Source organism: Colius striatus, chromosome 3, assembly GCF_028858725.1.
Source record: "Colius striatus isolate bColStr4 chromosome 3, bColStr4.1.hap1, whole genome shotgun sequence".
Taxonomy (NCBI): Eukaryota; Metazoa; Chordata; class Aves; order Coliiformes; family Coliidae; genus Colius; species Colius striatus.
This window is the reverse complement of record NC_084761.1, coordinates 8,223,840-8,240,343: the sequence shown is the minus strand read 5'-3', so window position 1 is coordinate 8,240,343 and position 16,504 is coordinate 8,223,840. Positions and strand designations below refer to the sequence as shown.

Sequence of the window (16,504 nt, the reverse complement as noted above, 5' to 3'; positions counted from 1 at the left end):
GTCAGTTATAATCTTCTTATAGAGAGCCTGATCTTTTTGCTGTCCTCATTACAGTTCATCTCTAATGGAATTTACAAAAGATACTTTTGAACTCTTCACCTTTTGTTCATGTATATTTTTTTCGCGCAGAATATTTCCATCAGAGACGGTTATTTAAATACGAGGGCAAATTAAATAAGAGGTGAACCCAGTACTTTTGGCTAATCATGGCTTGCCAAGTTTTGGAAAGCCGAGGCTGCTCAATGTAAATCCTTATAAAACATAAGTACTTCTGTCAGGACAGCCACTTTCCCTAATTAATGGACTTCTTTTCTTTATTCACAGATCGAGAAGACCAGTCTATCCTGTGCACGTAAGTAAACTAATCTATTTTAGTATATCTCAATATTACAATGTCTATCTTTATTAGAAAATTATCCAAATTCTGATGGAATGGACATATTCTCCTCACCTTCAGTAAGCTTGAACTTCACTCCTAAGTCTGCTCCAGTAGATTTACCTGTTGATAAAATAAAGAGCAGGTATCAGAGTCACAGGATGTTCTTAATGTGAAAACTTATTCCTTTAGATTGACTTTCTCAGTTTAGAGATTGAAAAGGTTTCAATGAACAACTGGGGATTGTGGTTGCAAAACTGTGTGTAGAGAGAACAAGGGATTTTTAAAAGGTTCCTGGAGGAAGCTGAGGAAGTGAGAAAACTGAGCAACGGAGCACATGGGGCATTGATATTTGCTTTTCATTTTTAGCTGTTGGTAGTTCACCACAACTCATCATTCATTTGTCATTGTAGAGAAGTGTGATCTTTCCTGTTCATGCTCTTGTCTTGTGCTGTTTGCACACACTGTAGCTAGAGGAGGGAGGGTTTGGTACCTCCTGCTGGCAATGGGCACTCCTGGAGCCTGTGCTCAAGGCAGGGGTGTGTTGGCTGAGAGGGCTCAGCACTACCACAAGTGTCAGACCTCTGTGCAGTCTGCATAACTGGTTTAGGCCACAGTGAAACTCCAGCTAAGCCAGCCCTATTTAGAACACTCTGATTTTCCTGTGTCACAAATTGCTGATGGCCTCCTCCTCAAGTTTTGACCTGCCAGTGCTCAGACAAGACCAACATGGGGGTTCCAGCTGTTATATCATAGGCCAGGCCATGATTTTATTGCAACAAGCTTTGTTGTGAACCACTTAATACTCTACAAAGTCCCATTCATTTATCATTCTTACCTATTTCACAAAACATTCAGACTGTTGAACTGGACAGGAATTCATTTCACCTTCAGTTTTGACTGTTTTTCCACCTCTTCGTCGCCGTTTGTTGGTGTTTTTTACTTGACTGCCATCAAGGATGCTTTTGACACAATTTTGTGTTTATTGTATTAGGCATCTTCCAGTTTTCCTGGTGAAAGGTAGGATTAGATTCTGTGTAAATACCAATTACTGTTGGCAGAAGATGGCATGTAGATTACTTACAGCAGGTTCATGCAATGATGCTGTAGGCTGAGTATTGTAAACACACATAGTCCCAAAATGGACTGGTTTGAGGTGACCTGTGAAAATGTGGCTAGCAATTGAATACATATTCACACTTCAGTTTCTTAAATGTCAAAAAACGCATTAATACTAAAAAGAAATCTCAAATTGCTGCAATGATGAAATGAAAATTGAGCATCAGATTCTTCCCAGTATCAAATATGCCATGGTAACGAAGCCTAATTTACAATATGCACTTCCTCCTCCTATTTTAGTTTAGATCCTCCTTCTTCACTTTAGTTTATTTTTCCATTAGTAAATCTTCAGATCTTCTTTTAACTTTGGAATATTGGGATTTTTAGGAACTGCTGTTTCACATCAGTAACACATAAAACAGAGGAAATGAAATGTCTTTCCTGCTCTGGCAGGGGGGGTTGGGCTAGATGATCTTTCAAGGTCCCTTCCAACCCTTAAGATTCTGTGATTCTGTGATTTTAAAAACAGCCACAGTAAGCGATTCATCAAGATATTTAGAATAACTGATTGATGTTGGATGGGCATCATGACCCATAGTTTAAAGCAATCCTCACACGTCTTTCAAACCAAATAGATGAGTCAAGCCAAAACCATTGTACACGACTTTAATCACCACTGGTTTATCATCCTTGTTGGCCTTATTTGGCTGTGCAGAAAGAAGATTCTCTTGGCTCTACAGCTGGTCAGTTGTCAAACATAAGCATTTTGCATTATTTTTTAGAATTGCTAAAAATTCTGAGAAGTTATCTTTTTGCCTAAAATATGTAACAACAGTTGAAAACTTCATGGCACTAATCTGCTGAGATCTTTTCTTTAAATAGCTACAGACTCAAACTTGCCAAGGTCTGGTACCTAAACTGTAAAAAGTGTAGCTATAGGGATTCATGTATAACTAGTGTGGATGCTGCCAAGAACTCAGTGATGCTGCAGTGTAGCCTCTTGCATTCTTCCACTTACTGCTACCTGTCTCCTACAAATAACTTTCTGCTTAATGGGAATTCAGCAGGATAGCCAAATATTGGTGTCAAAATGCAAGCAGAAATTATAGCACTTTATTCTTTTAAGTAGTCTGTGCTGTGTGCTTTATACTACTCCTGCAAAGTTATCCCACTGGTAGCAGACCTCACCTGGAAACCAAAGGCCTGCTGGGACACTAAGCACCCGAGACTCACCTGCAAAGCTGTTGGGGTGTAGGCAAAGGTCTGAGAAGTAGGAGTGATTCCATGTTTCTGTATATAAATATACTCAGTCTTTGCACTCACCCTCAGCTCATTGAACCTACCTTCCTATGCTTAAGTATTGCTTGCACTATTTTTCAGTCCCTATCCTTTGTGGGATTAACTGTGGCATGTTTCAAATACTCCCTCTATCTTTAATGCTCACAGCTTTGAATGCTCCCTCAGAATTCCCTGTCTTTCCTAGATTTCATTATTTCCCCTACATTTTCTTAATAACTAATAACTACACACATATTGCCTTTGATCTACTCTCCTCTGTGCACAATTCCTTTCTGCTCTTAGCTCTTTCCCACGGGCAGCATCACTGAACATCCTCTCACGTCATTCCTTGCCATTTGCTCTCTGCCACTTTAGTCAGCCTTAAAACCCCACATCTTATCACATGCATTCACAAGCTGCCTCTCTGGAACATAACAAACTTTATACCATGGCAAGGTAATATATCTGTGGCTGCATTATTATCCCATCCCACTCCATCCCATCCCATCCCATCCCACCCCATCCCATCCATAACTGATATATAATGCATAATGCTGCACTAAGTGTATGAAATCTTTTTCTGTGTCTGAAAAGTAAGGCAGCTAAAATTTTTCTGTCCTTGTGTTTCGGTCCCTGTACTGTTCTGGACAGTCTTCACTGTTCTGCCCAGCTATTGGGATTCTCTGAAACTCTTGCCCATGCTTAGGCCTTCCCCACTGCAGTCTCTCTTCTTTGACATCTGAAATATCCTGTATTCACTCTTGCAAAAGTGATCTCTGTTGACCAGCATATTAGATGGTGCTGAAGGAAAAACCCCAAGAAATCTGTCCAGTTACTCAGAGACCTGAGCAACCTTGGTGCATCAACAATTAAGCACAAATTGGTTGAATCAATGGCTAGTGAACAGGCTTGTGACTCTTCAAGCTCTTTCCGATGTAAGTAGAGGCACTAGTCCTCAAAGGAGGTTTCTGGCCCTTAAGTTGTTTGATTTCTAAAGGTGCAAGTGGATTCTCCTGGAGTTTTCAAAAGGTTTTTTACTAAAAATTCCACAGGTGCTTATTTGCATAGGTAAATACACAAGTGTTTTAAAGGTGTCCTCTTAAACCTGTCTGCTCTTGAGGTTAACACGTTTGAGCCACTTTCTGAAAAGAGTAAGTAGAATATTTTCTAGAAATGAAATGTGGCTGTGCACAAGTTTCAATTGAACAAAAAAAAAACCCATCTGAAATGAATGAGGAAAAAATCTGATCAAAATTCTGACTGTTTGGGGTAGTATGAAGCCTGTGAAAACAAATGCTTGTTCAATATTTCATTTGTACATATAATCAAATGCTTTTTCACTTTATTTCTTTTTTAATACATGCATTTAGTTGGAATAGATTCAGTAAAACCATATGGTAGCAGGGTGCTACTTTCATTTCATTTGATACAGTAACAGACAATATATTGAGTAAAGCAGTGACTATTCTGCCCTTTTCCCCTTCCTCTCCTCACTCCTTCTGGGCAAACTCTCCAGAGCCTCACCCGGCCATGGGATTTCAGCCCACATTTTCCCCTGACACATGTCAAAAAGCAGAATCATCCAGAACATCCTCCCAACTGCAAAGCCTCATTAGTCAAAAGACTCCTCCATGAGGGAGCTGAACTCTTCTTTCCCAGCTCACTAAATCTCAAAGGCTGGAGCTGGCAAACGTTGCTGCCTGGCCCTTGTCCCATACTGATATCTCGTGTAGCTTTAGACCCGGGGTGGAGCTTGGGGCTGAACCAGCTCAGTCTCTTCTGGGAATTCTTCTTTATAAGTAAACTAGTAGGATCAGTGGGTTTGCTCCTGAGATGGGTCTCCAGTGAGGTACAGCTGGTCTAGGATAAAGGTTTTCATTATCTTTGTACATCTCATACTGCAGGATGAAGCCTGCCAAGCCCTAATGTGATTTAGGGCACCTCATTGACTGCTCTGTGCACAGAGGCTTCCCGTAGAGCCAGCACAGTCAGATTAAGAGATGTGTGAACAGGCAATTTTTGTGGTTCATTGCTTATTGAAACAAATGCTGAAAATAAATTCTGCATTAAAAAAACCTTTTTAGATGTTTCCAAAAGTGGAATTAAGCTAAGTCTTCTGTCACAACATTAACATAGAAAGCTTTCAAAGTTTCAACCAAAAAATACACTTTCAAAAGTGGTATTTCCCAGTTACACCCAAACATACAAGAGTCCCAGCTACACCTCAGGCTACCCTCATAACTGTGGGGCCAACCTGCTACTCTCACCTTGTCCTAATTTGGAAACTTACTCTGACTAGTATCATTTGCATTTAAGGTGAAGGTAATGGAGTCATGGAGGATTTAGTAGGTCATGTGGTACAAAAACCTATTATAGCTGAGTACTATATATGTGAGCTTATGTGCTTTAAGTCCTGTGCTGAGTTCCTAAAATAATGCCTGGCCAGAAACGAGGGAGGAATAAATTTAAACTGTGTCACACAATGTGAGAGAGGTGTTTTTAACAGAGCAGGCTTGTAAACCCAGTGGACCCTTTTGCTCTGGGAAAGCCAAGGATGAAAACATGTAGGGGAAGCAGATGAAGTGCTGCTGTCCAGCTAATCAGAACTGTGCAACTGGACATACTTTTGATCTGGATTTTTTCATGTTGCCCATCTGAATTAGGTGCAAAGAACAGCACTGGTGGTAAATGTGTTGCCTCTATGTATGGCAAGCAACAAGAATAATTTGAGATGCTTCAATTAAACAAATGATCAGTCTGCCCTAAAAAAGATCATGACTAGGACAGTGGAAACAGAGTTAATGTGGTCAACACCCACTTTGGAACACAATTTAGGGGTAAGGATTGAGGAAAATGGGCCCTCTGAAGAGCAGGTGCCTCCTGGGAGCAACTCCACTTTGTATGGTCCATGCCAAAACCAATAAAAGATACTTGCAAGAAAAAGACCCATCTTTAAACATTCAGTCACTGAGCTTAAGAGAGCATGTAGATTTTAAAACAGGTGGAATTCCTCATACCACCTCACAATGAAAGCTGTTTCTGCCACCCTTGAAATGATAGTACTCCAAGACAGAGATAAAAACCCAGCATGACCAATTCTGTTGCAGCTCAGTAGTTCTAGGAAGAACATCCACACTTGAAGTGGACCAAGAGATTCACATGCTCTTCTCCTTCTGGGCCTTTCTGCTTGTAAGCTTCTTGATGTTTAGAGGCAATGAATCTGATCTAGACATTCCTCCTCATTAGTTAGTTTTCAAACACACGGTGTTTTATCACCGAGATGAAATCTAAATGTTGCCATACAGCTGTGATGCATCCTTCAGACTACAAGGGCTACTCATGTTGATTAGTTAATGCTTGTTTACCAGACCTCTCTATTGTCATGGAGGTTTTAAAATTAGCCAGTATGTTAAAAAAATAGATGTATTCATCAGCTATGGATATGATTCTTCATTTCTTATTGAGCTTAGAGGGGTTTTTTCCCTACTTGTAACTGCTGAGATTCTATCTGTTTTCCATTGTACGTTGAAGAACTTTTTATTGTCTGCTTCAAAAGGAAGTTAAAGCCTCAAAGTCTGTCTGCAGAAAATAGGAAAACCCTCAGCCTTTGCAGGAGCAAAGAGTTAAGGACGAAAGCACAGAACAGACTGTTAAGTAACTTTAGGATTACAGTATGGTAGGATAATTACAAGTAAAATGATGCCATATATGGTAATACTCACAGGGATTCGGGGGAAAGCCAAATGATGGGCACTCTTGCCCTGAGAGAAAGGAAATGCAATTCATGGAGTGATGAACTACAAATAACCTTTAATAAAATGGAACAGTTCAAAGCCCAGGGTTTGTTTGAAGAAAGGGTTGTTTTTTCCATTTTTTTTTCCAAAGAAACAAAGTTGTAAGGTAGATTTATTCAAAAACTTTGTATGCATTTGTTTTCAAATGGGTATGCTTGGTTTGGAACTGTTCCCAGGACACTTAATTTTAATCAATAAAACATGGAAATGTTCTAAGCACTGGAGTCCAGGCAGAGATGAAACCAACCTCTAAATTGTGCAAACTAACCCAGGTCTTGTGAAAAGGAACATATTCATCTTGGTTATTTCTGGTCAAAACTCTAAAATCCAGAAGAAACACCTTCTCATTGTGTCTGGCAGGAATTGTTCCTGGTTTCCTAAGGTTTACAACAATGTCATTCTATCTTGAAAGTTTTGTCCAGCACCTATTTTTGTCCATTTTTTACTCATCTCTTGATAGGGAAAAAGAACTCCTGTATTTCTCAAGTAGGAAAAGAGGCAGAACTGCAATGAATCCAGCTAAATAGTTTCAGCTTCAAAAGAGCTCACAAATATCCATGAGATTTTTTGGATGTATTGTTCTTTTTATTTTTAAATCAATTTTAGTTTAAATCCAAAGACAAAGAGGTCCAACTTACTTTTAGAGTGTTGTCCTCCTCACAGCACTAGCTTGATACAGTTGAAAGGACTAATTTATTACACCCACACCAATTTTAATGCCCTTTTTGAGACAGGACAGTATAAAAACATTTTTGTCTACATCATCATGAGAGCCAAAGGTATCCAGAAGACGTGAGATGATGTAATGTGATCCTTAGAGAGGAAAAAGTAGTCTGGAAATGTTCTTCTGAGAAAAGTCTGTGTAAATCTGGCCCTTGTACCTGTACTTTGAAAACATCTATTTAACTTTAAGAGAGGGCTTAAGAGTTGTAAATAAACTTAATCCTGGAAGTCTTCCAGGAGGGGAAAAGTTATCACTGCATTCCTGCTTCCCAAGGGACACTGCACAGAGCACAGTCAGGACGCCAGTTCTGCTGGTCAGACATCTCCTCACATGAGATGTCCCAGTTAGCAGGGACACGTCAGGCAGTTCCAGCTCTGATCCCACTGAATTCAAGGAGCATTTGAACATGGAGTTCAGATGGGGCAGGATCATTTGCTTATTCTCCAGCACTGATATAAGCTGTTATTCTAGTGCCAGTTTCAGAGGAGAAAACTATTGTGTTTCTGCTGGTGTTTTTACTTACCACTGTACCACGTCGTAGTGAACGTTGTATTTTTTGGTCTTAAAATACATGCAAACTCTCTGCCAGCTCTACTTCTCATAAATAAATGTTCAGATGCTGCCAAAGCAAGATGAACTGCTGTTCAAAAATGCATCATGTTTTAGAATTGCCTTAAATGGCCCAGTGTCCAGTCAAAATACTATCAGGACAGAGATATAACCCTGATAATGCATTCTTTGCACGCTGAGGTCAGGTGGATTTGGAGAGATGGTGTTCTGGGGTAAATACTAACTGAGCCAGGCAGTTTCCAGTCTTGTTTTAATACCCTAACAGACATGGCAGAAGGAGTGCATTAGTTACCTACCTTATTTTGTGTTACTTTCTTTCCCCTCAGAGGTGAATCTGGTGCTGGCAAGACAGAAAATACCAAAAAGGTCATTCAGTACCTGGCTGTGGTTGCTTCATCACATAAGGGCAAAAAGGACACCAGCATCACTGTAAGTGAGCTCTTCTGTATTCAACTCTTCTTCAGCCTCTTAGGACTGTACTGAGCTGACTGTGCTAACTGCAAGTCATCACCTGTGGCTTGCCAAACAGTTGACATATTAAGAGTACACAATTACATCACAGCTTGATGTTTATGGGAAAAAAAACCCCTCTTGTTTGACACCCCGTTAGGTCTCAAATCAGAATGTACTTTGCTAGAACGAAATAGTCATAGCTTTCCATATGCATAGCACCTATTTATATCCTAGCATGAAGGCTCTGAAGTCTGCAAGGGTTCAGGTCCTTATTTTACCCTTGACCTCTGGCAACTAAGAAGTTTGGGAAAGCCTTTAAATGATACGTTGTCCAGCTGTACGATAAAAACATATACCAGCATTTAAACTGAAGTTTTGATTGGCTCTGCCAGCAAGTGAGTTTTCTTACTAACTAGCAAAGATACCCAGTACATAACTTGTTTTTTCTTTTTACTCCCCTGTCAGAGAGAACAATAGTGAGAGACACAATTTTTTAAAAAGTCCTTTGTTCCTTCAAAGTTTATAATAACGTTGCCTTAGTGACTAAAGTTCTTTTTCTTGCTCTGAACCACAATCTTAGCTTACACCTGTCCAGTTCCTGAAGATCATTGGTGTGGTGGAGGCTTTTGACAGTCTTTGTTGTTTTCAATGGCATAACTCCAGGTCCTACATCGTTTCCAGCCTTTTGAACGTTACTCAAACTTCTGGAAAAAAGAAAAAAGGAACAGTAGCAATTCACTTTTATGACAAAACAGGCTTAATTCAGGAAGACATTTTGGTGTGCCTCAAATGCAAGACTGTCCCAAATAAGTAATTAGTAGTGAGAAACGAAGTAAAAATCTCAAGACTACACCTGTGCTGGATCTTGCAGCTGCCCTTGTCTACCCTATGCGCTGTCAGACGAAGGACTCCAGAGCACAGGGTGTGCAGTCTGGCCTCTTCCACCATAAATAACTGTTGTTTATGTACAGTAGATTCTGCTTTGGGGCAGGGGAGGAAGTAGATGTCCCTTTTGGGTAGTATTTTCTAGAAATCTGCTATTAAATTTAGTGGAAACGGTCCAAGACTAAAGGCATCATTTTCCTTTGTTGAATGTTTATCCAAAAAAAAAGTTATTTCTTCCTACTGGGTCCCTGCTCAGTGGTTCAGGGAAATGAACTTGTGGTTCCAAGGCCATCCCTAATGGGCATGTAACTCCAGTTGTTGCTGACTCCTCTGGGGAATTACACAAGCCTCGGGATCGAATTCGTTGAGACAAACCTGAAGGCAAATATCCACCAGATAGTAGCTGAGAGAAAGTCTAAGTTGTTCTATAACATGCTGACAAATAGTAATCCGGTGACTGGGACTCCTGACACTGCAATTTCAGTCATTAAAAAACATTGACTAGCAAAATGCCTCAGTTGCACCAGAGAAGTGGGGATTTATCATAAAAATATCTGTCTTCATCTGGTCCTCGGAGACTAACCTGGGACTGGATCCAAATCCCATCCCTTTGCTTCTGGGTTGTTCTTTTTTTCTTCAGCTAAAATGCTCTATATATGTTAATGGTATTTGTACTCTTGGTATGTCTGCAGTAGATAGTTTGTATTTGTATTCCTGGTTTATTTGCATGGAAACTGTGTATTGGTTATTTTAATACAGGAAAAGCAATAAAAATGTCTGTGTAATGGAAATGATACTGACACTTGTTTTATACCACGTTATTCAATACAGCAAGGTCCATCTTTTTCTTACGTGAGTAACTTAGACTGTTTGATGTGTGTTTAAGGCACTGAGTGTAGATCTGCATGCTATTGTTGCACCTTGAAAATTTAAGAGAGATCCTGTTGAAATATGTTGTATGATGTGATTAAAAAAGCAACAATAGCGCTAAATGCTCTCACAAACCAACCCTAACTGTGTCAGGCTCCATGGTGAAGAATGAGGTCTGACACAGGCTGGGTCATCTTTCAAATATCACTCTCTTCTATATGTGTGTGTTCAAATTGCCATAGTTTGAATGGAATTTCCCACGATCCTGAAAGAGCCACTCAGCCTGAAGCTGAGCAATGTGATTTCTGAATGAAGATGCCCAAATGCTTTCCGTGCTTCAGGTTGAACTTTTTAGGACTGTTGTGAAATAATCGCTAAAGCTCACGGCGTTTGGTTGATTTGTTTGGCTGCATGCTTTCCATTTGATGTGGCTTTCAATTTTACATTTTCTTGTAGCTGTTGACATCCACAAAAGTCAGCATGTTCTGAGCTTGCTGCTACGACGTGTAACTGAGCGATCCCCACTGCAGCGTGTGTCTGCAGGTGTGTCATGGCAGCTTCTGACAGGCCTTCACGGGCCCCCCTGTGTTGTGGTATGCCATACCAGCATACCAATGCTTTTGGGGAATACAGGCAGGCTTGCTGATGTATTTGTTGTTTCTGTGCCAGGCAAAGGGGATTTTTTTTAATGGGTCTTTTTTTCCCCCCACTCTGGCTGCTGCCTCTCAGCCTTTGGCTATGACAAAGGACAACGTGTTGCACCTTAGTCAATTCAGTACTTCATTTGACAAGGTCTTCTGCAAAAAACCTAATTCATTGCTGGCAACTCTGTGGAGTTCAGTGGACTTACAGCTGTATACAATGCTGTTAAGTTGGAGGCATAGCTTTGTGTTCTAGGTTCATGGCCCAGTTCAGTTCTCGCTAGCAGCAGGTGGTACCTGTCTCAGTTTAGCAGACAAGGCTTTATTTCAGGTGTCACCATTTGATTTCAGCAACGCTCTACGCTTATAGTGGAGTTTTTAAGTCTGCAGAGTGTAGCAGAAAAGAGTTCCCCAGTAGAAAGACTTCCAGGATTATTAGGAATTTGCTACTTATTCTAAGACTCCTGTGTTATGTTGTTTGGAAACCTTCCTTCCCTCTTTAACTCTGAGGGATTAAGTTTTGAGGGACCTTTGGTGGGGATTTTCTTTTCTTTTTTTCAAAATGCAATGCTGTTACGTACCCTAGATCTGAAAAGATCAAGGCTCCCAGGAAGGTGCTTTTCTCCCATCTCATGACCATGCAGATAAGTTTAGCCATTGGTTAAACATCTGTTGCTTTTTAATGGTATTTTTGAGGCAGCTCTCGCCATTGCCACATAAATGATAAGACATTCAAAATATCAAAGACATAAGATATTTAAAGAAAGGTTACCAGTTTTTCATACTAAGTGGGAAGCACTTTCATTTTTCAAATTATTTCCCCTAGATTCAACCTAAATATTGGCTATTTTCCAATTTAAATTATTTCAGTTACATAATATTATCAAGGACCCTTTTTAGTGTGAGTTATTTGAAATAATGCACGTCACTGCAGACTAGTACTCAAAGAATGGGATGGCAAGAAGCAAATGTGAGTGACCTCATAGGACAGAGCCGAAGGAAAAGTTCAGGAAAAGCTGTATTCATAGGCAAAGGATTCATTCAACTTCACTGATTTGTTGAGAAATAGGAGTATTAAATGCATGCTTGATTCAGTGCATGATTTGTTTCATTAGCAATTGCCAATCACAACTAACTATATAACACGAAGTTTGTGTGTTTGCATGAGAATTCATTATCCTAGTTTGAAGTAAATCAATGCATTTCCATATTTAACCTACATAGCCTTGCATGGGTCATTATTAATAGACTTGATGAAATCTGCTTTGTAGCTTTGTGCTGCGTTACATTAAAATGGTTCTCGGCAAGTTATTCTAATTACATTGTCATTTGCTAGCAAAGGATCTCAATAAACTAACTTGAAAAAGACATGCTACAGGTTTCTTTAAGAATATCCTTCTAAAAACTGGAAAACCAAAATATATTTGGCATTGGATGACCCTTTTCTTAAAGGCCAGTCATGATGCTAAGCAGATTAATAGACTTTGATCTGTTACAGGCAACAGGGCTGGAAAAGGGTCATGTATACAGGACAGCAGTCAACTGCACAAATATGTAAACACAAAGATTAACAGAATTAAAATAAATCAACATAAAGTGCAGTATTCAGCAAAAAAAAAAGAGTTAGAGGCTTAAATTATCTTTCGCATTTTTCTCCAGTGTACGTGTTGGTTTTAATTAAGCAATTACCAAGTTTAGGGTTAACTGCTTCTGAATGAATTTTAGGGTGAGCTGGAAAAACAGCTTCTACAGGCAAACCCTATTCTTGAAGCTTTTGGAAACGCCAAAACTGTGAAGAATGACAACTCGTCCAGATTTGTAAGTAGGAAAAATCCAGTTGGGTCTATGCAGGGGGGTGGTACAGCACCTTTTAAAACACAGTGTACAGACAGTGGCCCTCATCAGTGCTTCTCTCTAAACAGCATCTTAAAACTAATCCCTTAAAAACAGTGTAGAATTTCTCTCTGAAATAGGAATTTAGCCTTATAGAAGATTAAAGATCAAGCTAATACTTGACAATACCATCATTGTCTCACAATTTAGCAGTCTGTGTGTGACCTTCAGAGTCACACCTGAAGAATTCACCTTCAGAACACTTGCAAACAAAATCTGTACTTCCTTTTGCTTTACCCTGCTGTTGAGCACGTATCTCCTGAGGTGTGACTGTCATACAGATTCAAGTCACAATGGTGTGAGCTGAGGGTTGTCACTATTTGGTGATACTTTTTCTCTGGGAGTGCTGACAGATGCTTGTTTTCCCCTCAGTCTCTCCCACTTCTGCTCTCTCCCTGCAAAGTTCGGGGGTTGATGCAGATGAACCTTAGCAGAGGGAGTTACACAGATCCCAATGCCGTTCCCTCATTGACCTTGTGGAAATCAAAGCAGAAAATAGATGCTGTCATACTCCCAGCTTCCAAGGTCTGGTCCAGTAGAGAGGCCTCCTTTTCCTCTCAGTGCTTGAATGAAATGTCGAGGCAAATCTCTGTAGAGGGAATATCAGAGAAGTTTAATGTCTTTCAGACTTTTCCCCAGGTTGTCCCAGCAGGGGAGAATCAACCACATTATTCTTAAGAGGATGATGTACGTCTTATTAAGCAGGCTAAATACTAATAATGGAAAACCTGGCATAACCTGAAAGAACAGCCCAATTTAGATCTTCTTTTCATCCACAGGGCAAATTCATCCGCATCAACTTTGATGTGACAGGCTACATTGTCGGAGCAAACATAGAGACTTGTATCCTTTCCAGTGAGCTGCACTAGAAGCTAACTAGAGCAAGCACAAGGAAGTAAGATAAACAAGCTCCATTGCATGTCTAAGAAAGGCAAATATTGCTGAGGCTGGTATAAACAAAGATGGAAGGAAGTGGCTCCATTTATGCTGATACCAGCTTCTCCATTTGTCTCAGTCTGGTGTTTAGATTTTGAGGTCTGTTTTCCCAGCTATAGGAAAGTGTGCACTTCCCCATAGAGAGCTTCAGAAAATGGAAGCACCATACCTAAGGCAATGGCAGGGGACTTTAAAAGCAGAGTCTCATCAATATAATAATGGGAAAAAGTTGTTTTGTGGTTAATATTGCATGTGATTTTGAGAGCTATGTGGTCATTTTGTTTCATATCAGTGTGGTCCTGCACAGGTCCCTCTGGTTTCCTGTGGTCAATGATTCCAGCTGCACAAAAAGTTTTGAAACTTCACTGTTTCTTACTGGTGCTGTGACAGGCACTTTGAAAAAACACTGAATGCTTGGTATTGGAGGCACTTGGAGAGTGCTTCCCAGTTTTCAAGTCCAGCTTTGGCATTTTGTCTTGGTCCTGACTGTGGGTTGGGATGAAGTCCAAATACTCAGTATGATCTCATCTCAGCCCTGAGCACCCTGGCTCCTGTAAGGGAAGGGTCCTGAGCCTTGCAAACTAAGTGATCAAGCCTGTGGTTGCATATGCCCTGCTGTTAAGGTACAGGAAAGGTCATCTATGTTGTATGGGATTCAGGCATTCCAAGACAAAGGGAGAAGTCCATATGATACCAAGTATAAGAGCTTTCTAGGTCATGGCTGGAGGACTGAAGGGTTATTTTAATAGAATATACCTTTCCCTTCTACTCTTCTGAAGACTTTATATTAATAGAAGAAATGCCAAAGAACACAGTGCAGTCAGAAAAGCTGTCTTAGTGTCCTTATGGTTACTCACCTTTTGTCAAACTGATGGACAATTTTTCCTGAAACTGAGTTGGTTTCTGCATGTTTTGTTAAACTACCGTGGTCAGAAATCACATGTTCTAAAAACTCACTCAGCTGAAGAGAAGCAAATCTTTTGGCAGTGCTGATGGCCCAGGTAGCATCAAGTGTCACATATTTACAAAAAACTTGTCTGCTCTGGATGCTAAATACTGCCCTGCTATTTCAAATGACACACTCTGAGCAGTGAGCTATATATTAATAACCTCAATATATTTCTTTTCAGGAAAAAGGTACAGACATTTCAGAGAAATTCAGCTTAGCCTGACTTTTCCTGCCAAGCACTGTTGCCTCTCCTCTTGGTTATGTTTATGAGATTGTGTGGTTTAATGAGCAAATTAAGATGTAGTTAGATTCCTAAGTGCTGCATGGCTCATCTTTGCATAGAGAAGGAGCTGTTTGCTCCAGTAAATGAGAAAGATGCAGTTATAAAGAAGGACTTTATTCTTGGGTATGGCACCAAACAACAGTTTATCTTTTCGCTCTTATGTTGACAAGCGATCTTTAGAAAAAAACCAAGGTCTAGTTTTTCTGGTCTTGACTGAAGTTTTATCTATAGCACTCAGGCTTTTAAAGAGTGAATCACTGCTTGGTGTTGACACTCTTACACTATTGCCAACTTCATTTTAAGTAGTTTATAGCCACAAAAATGAACCGTAAATAGAAGTTGCTTTTACTGCTTCTATACCTACAATACTGGCCTCAAGAGGTTGGTGTTTTTTCTAGCAGCCCCTCTCTACATTGAAAGAATGATATTGGTACTTCATTTAAAAGTGATGTGAATTATATTGTGAATACTATTTTTATATATCTGATCTGGTTTTAGATCTATGTCTACTGTGATGCATATAACCATGATTACCAGCATTCACCATATAATAAGAGGTAGGAAACCGATCTGCTCATTGTGATGAAAAATATACCAATACCAGAGCTCCTGCCACAAAATTAGAGACACACTTATGTTAGACAAGCTTGTGGCAAATACTTCAGCAATGCTATTGATGGTTCTGAGGCTAATGGCACAATTAAGGAAGGACTGAAATGTGTTATTGATTTTTTTTAACACACTTGACAAACAGATCTGCTTGAAAAGTCCCGTGCTATTCGTCAGGCTAAAGATGAGCGAACGTTTCATATCTTTTACTATTTGATTGCTGGAGCTTCTGAACAAATGAGAAGTAAGTTACTTGCTAATGATTTTTTAGATCTCGTTAAACTGTGTGAACAAAGGTTTACTTAAGTAATTTATCGTCTTTAATTGTATCTCATTCCATCCTTTCGCTAAACAAATAGCTCTTTAACTATAGAAAATAGTTGTCTCAAGTGGATAATTAAGAATTGATGTCTTCTTCAATCAATGTCTATCTCTTTGTTTCAGTTTACACAACGTTTCAGTTCACAGGAGATGTGAACCCGTTCAGACTCCATCTTGTATGATATCAAGATGATGAATAGGGAAGAGTTACTCAATATTTTTTTACACAGAAGAAATTGGGGGCCCCAGTGAAAATATTTCTTATGGTTTTAAAATTAGATTAAGAGAACTTCTTTTTCCACAGCACATTATTACACTATGAAAGCCAAACCTTCAGAATGTTGAGAAGGTGAAAACTGTAAGTGGATCTAGAAAAATAATTAGACAATATATATTAGAACATCATGGTTCAAATATTACATCTTTCCCTAAATCACTGGTTGCCAAAAAATGTATAAAGCAATGGATAACTCTGTACTGTATTTTTCCCAGTTTTTGTGCTCCTTATCTAAAAATTTGTTGTTGGCCACAGTATAGGGCTTAAGAGTGGTTTGGCCCACTGTGGTCAGTTCCATTCTTATTATAGCCTGAAAAGCATCCCCAGAGGGAGAGGCTAATTCTGAGCAGGTTAAACCCGGTGTTAAATGGAAGACTCAGATTTGAGTCCATCAGATGCAGAATTCCTTTGAGGGACAGAGATGGTCCCCAGTTACTAACGAAAACAGGAAGTTTAACACAATCAAGCTTGCTAAATGAAGAGTTATTTTGAAAATATTTGTACACCACAAAACCCTAAACTCCTCATACAAGCAGAGTCTTTGTGAAAACACTGTGTTTCTTCCTGTTATTCATTGGGAGATTTC

General features: G+C 39.6%; 1 protein-coding gene across 4 annotated transcripts in view; it reads left to right on the top strand.

Moving 5' to 3' along the window:
• Nucleotides 1-16,504, top strand: part of MYH11 (myosin heavy chain 11) — a 60,213-nt gene that overhangs the window by 18,684 nt on the left and 25,025 nt on the right. For 3 of the 4 annotated variants that reach the window (XM_061992781.1, XM_061992784.1, XM_061992785.1), the window contains exons 4-9: nucleotides 325-352; nucleotides 8,128-8,230; nucleotides 9,971-9,991; nucleotides 12,376-12,468; nucleotides 13,323-13,386; nucleotides 15,466-15,564. In XM_061992781.1, coding sequence (XP_061848765.1) covers nucleotides 325-352; nucleotides 8,128-8,230; nucleotides 9,971-9,991; nucleotides 12,376-12,468; nucleotides 13,323-13,386; nucleotides 15,466-15,564 — 408 coding nt within the window. The remainder of the gene's footprint in view (nucleotides 1-324; nucleotides 353-8,127; nucleotides 8,231-9,970; nucleotides 9,992-12,375; nucleotides 12,469-13,322; nucleotides 13,387-15,465; nucleotides 15,565-16,504) is intronic. The other variant, XM_061992782.1, reaches the window with a different exon arrangement.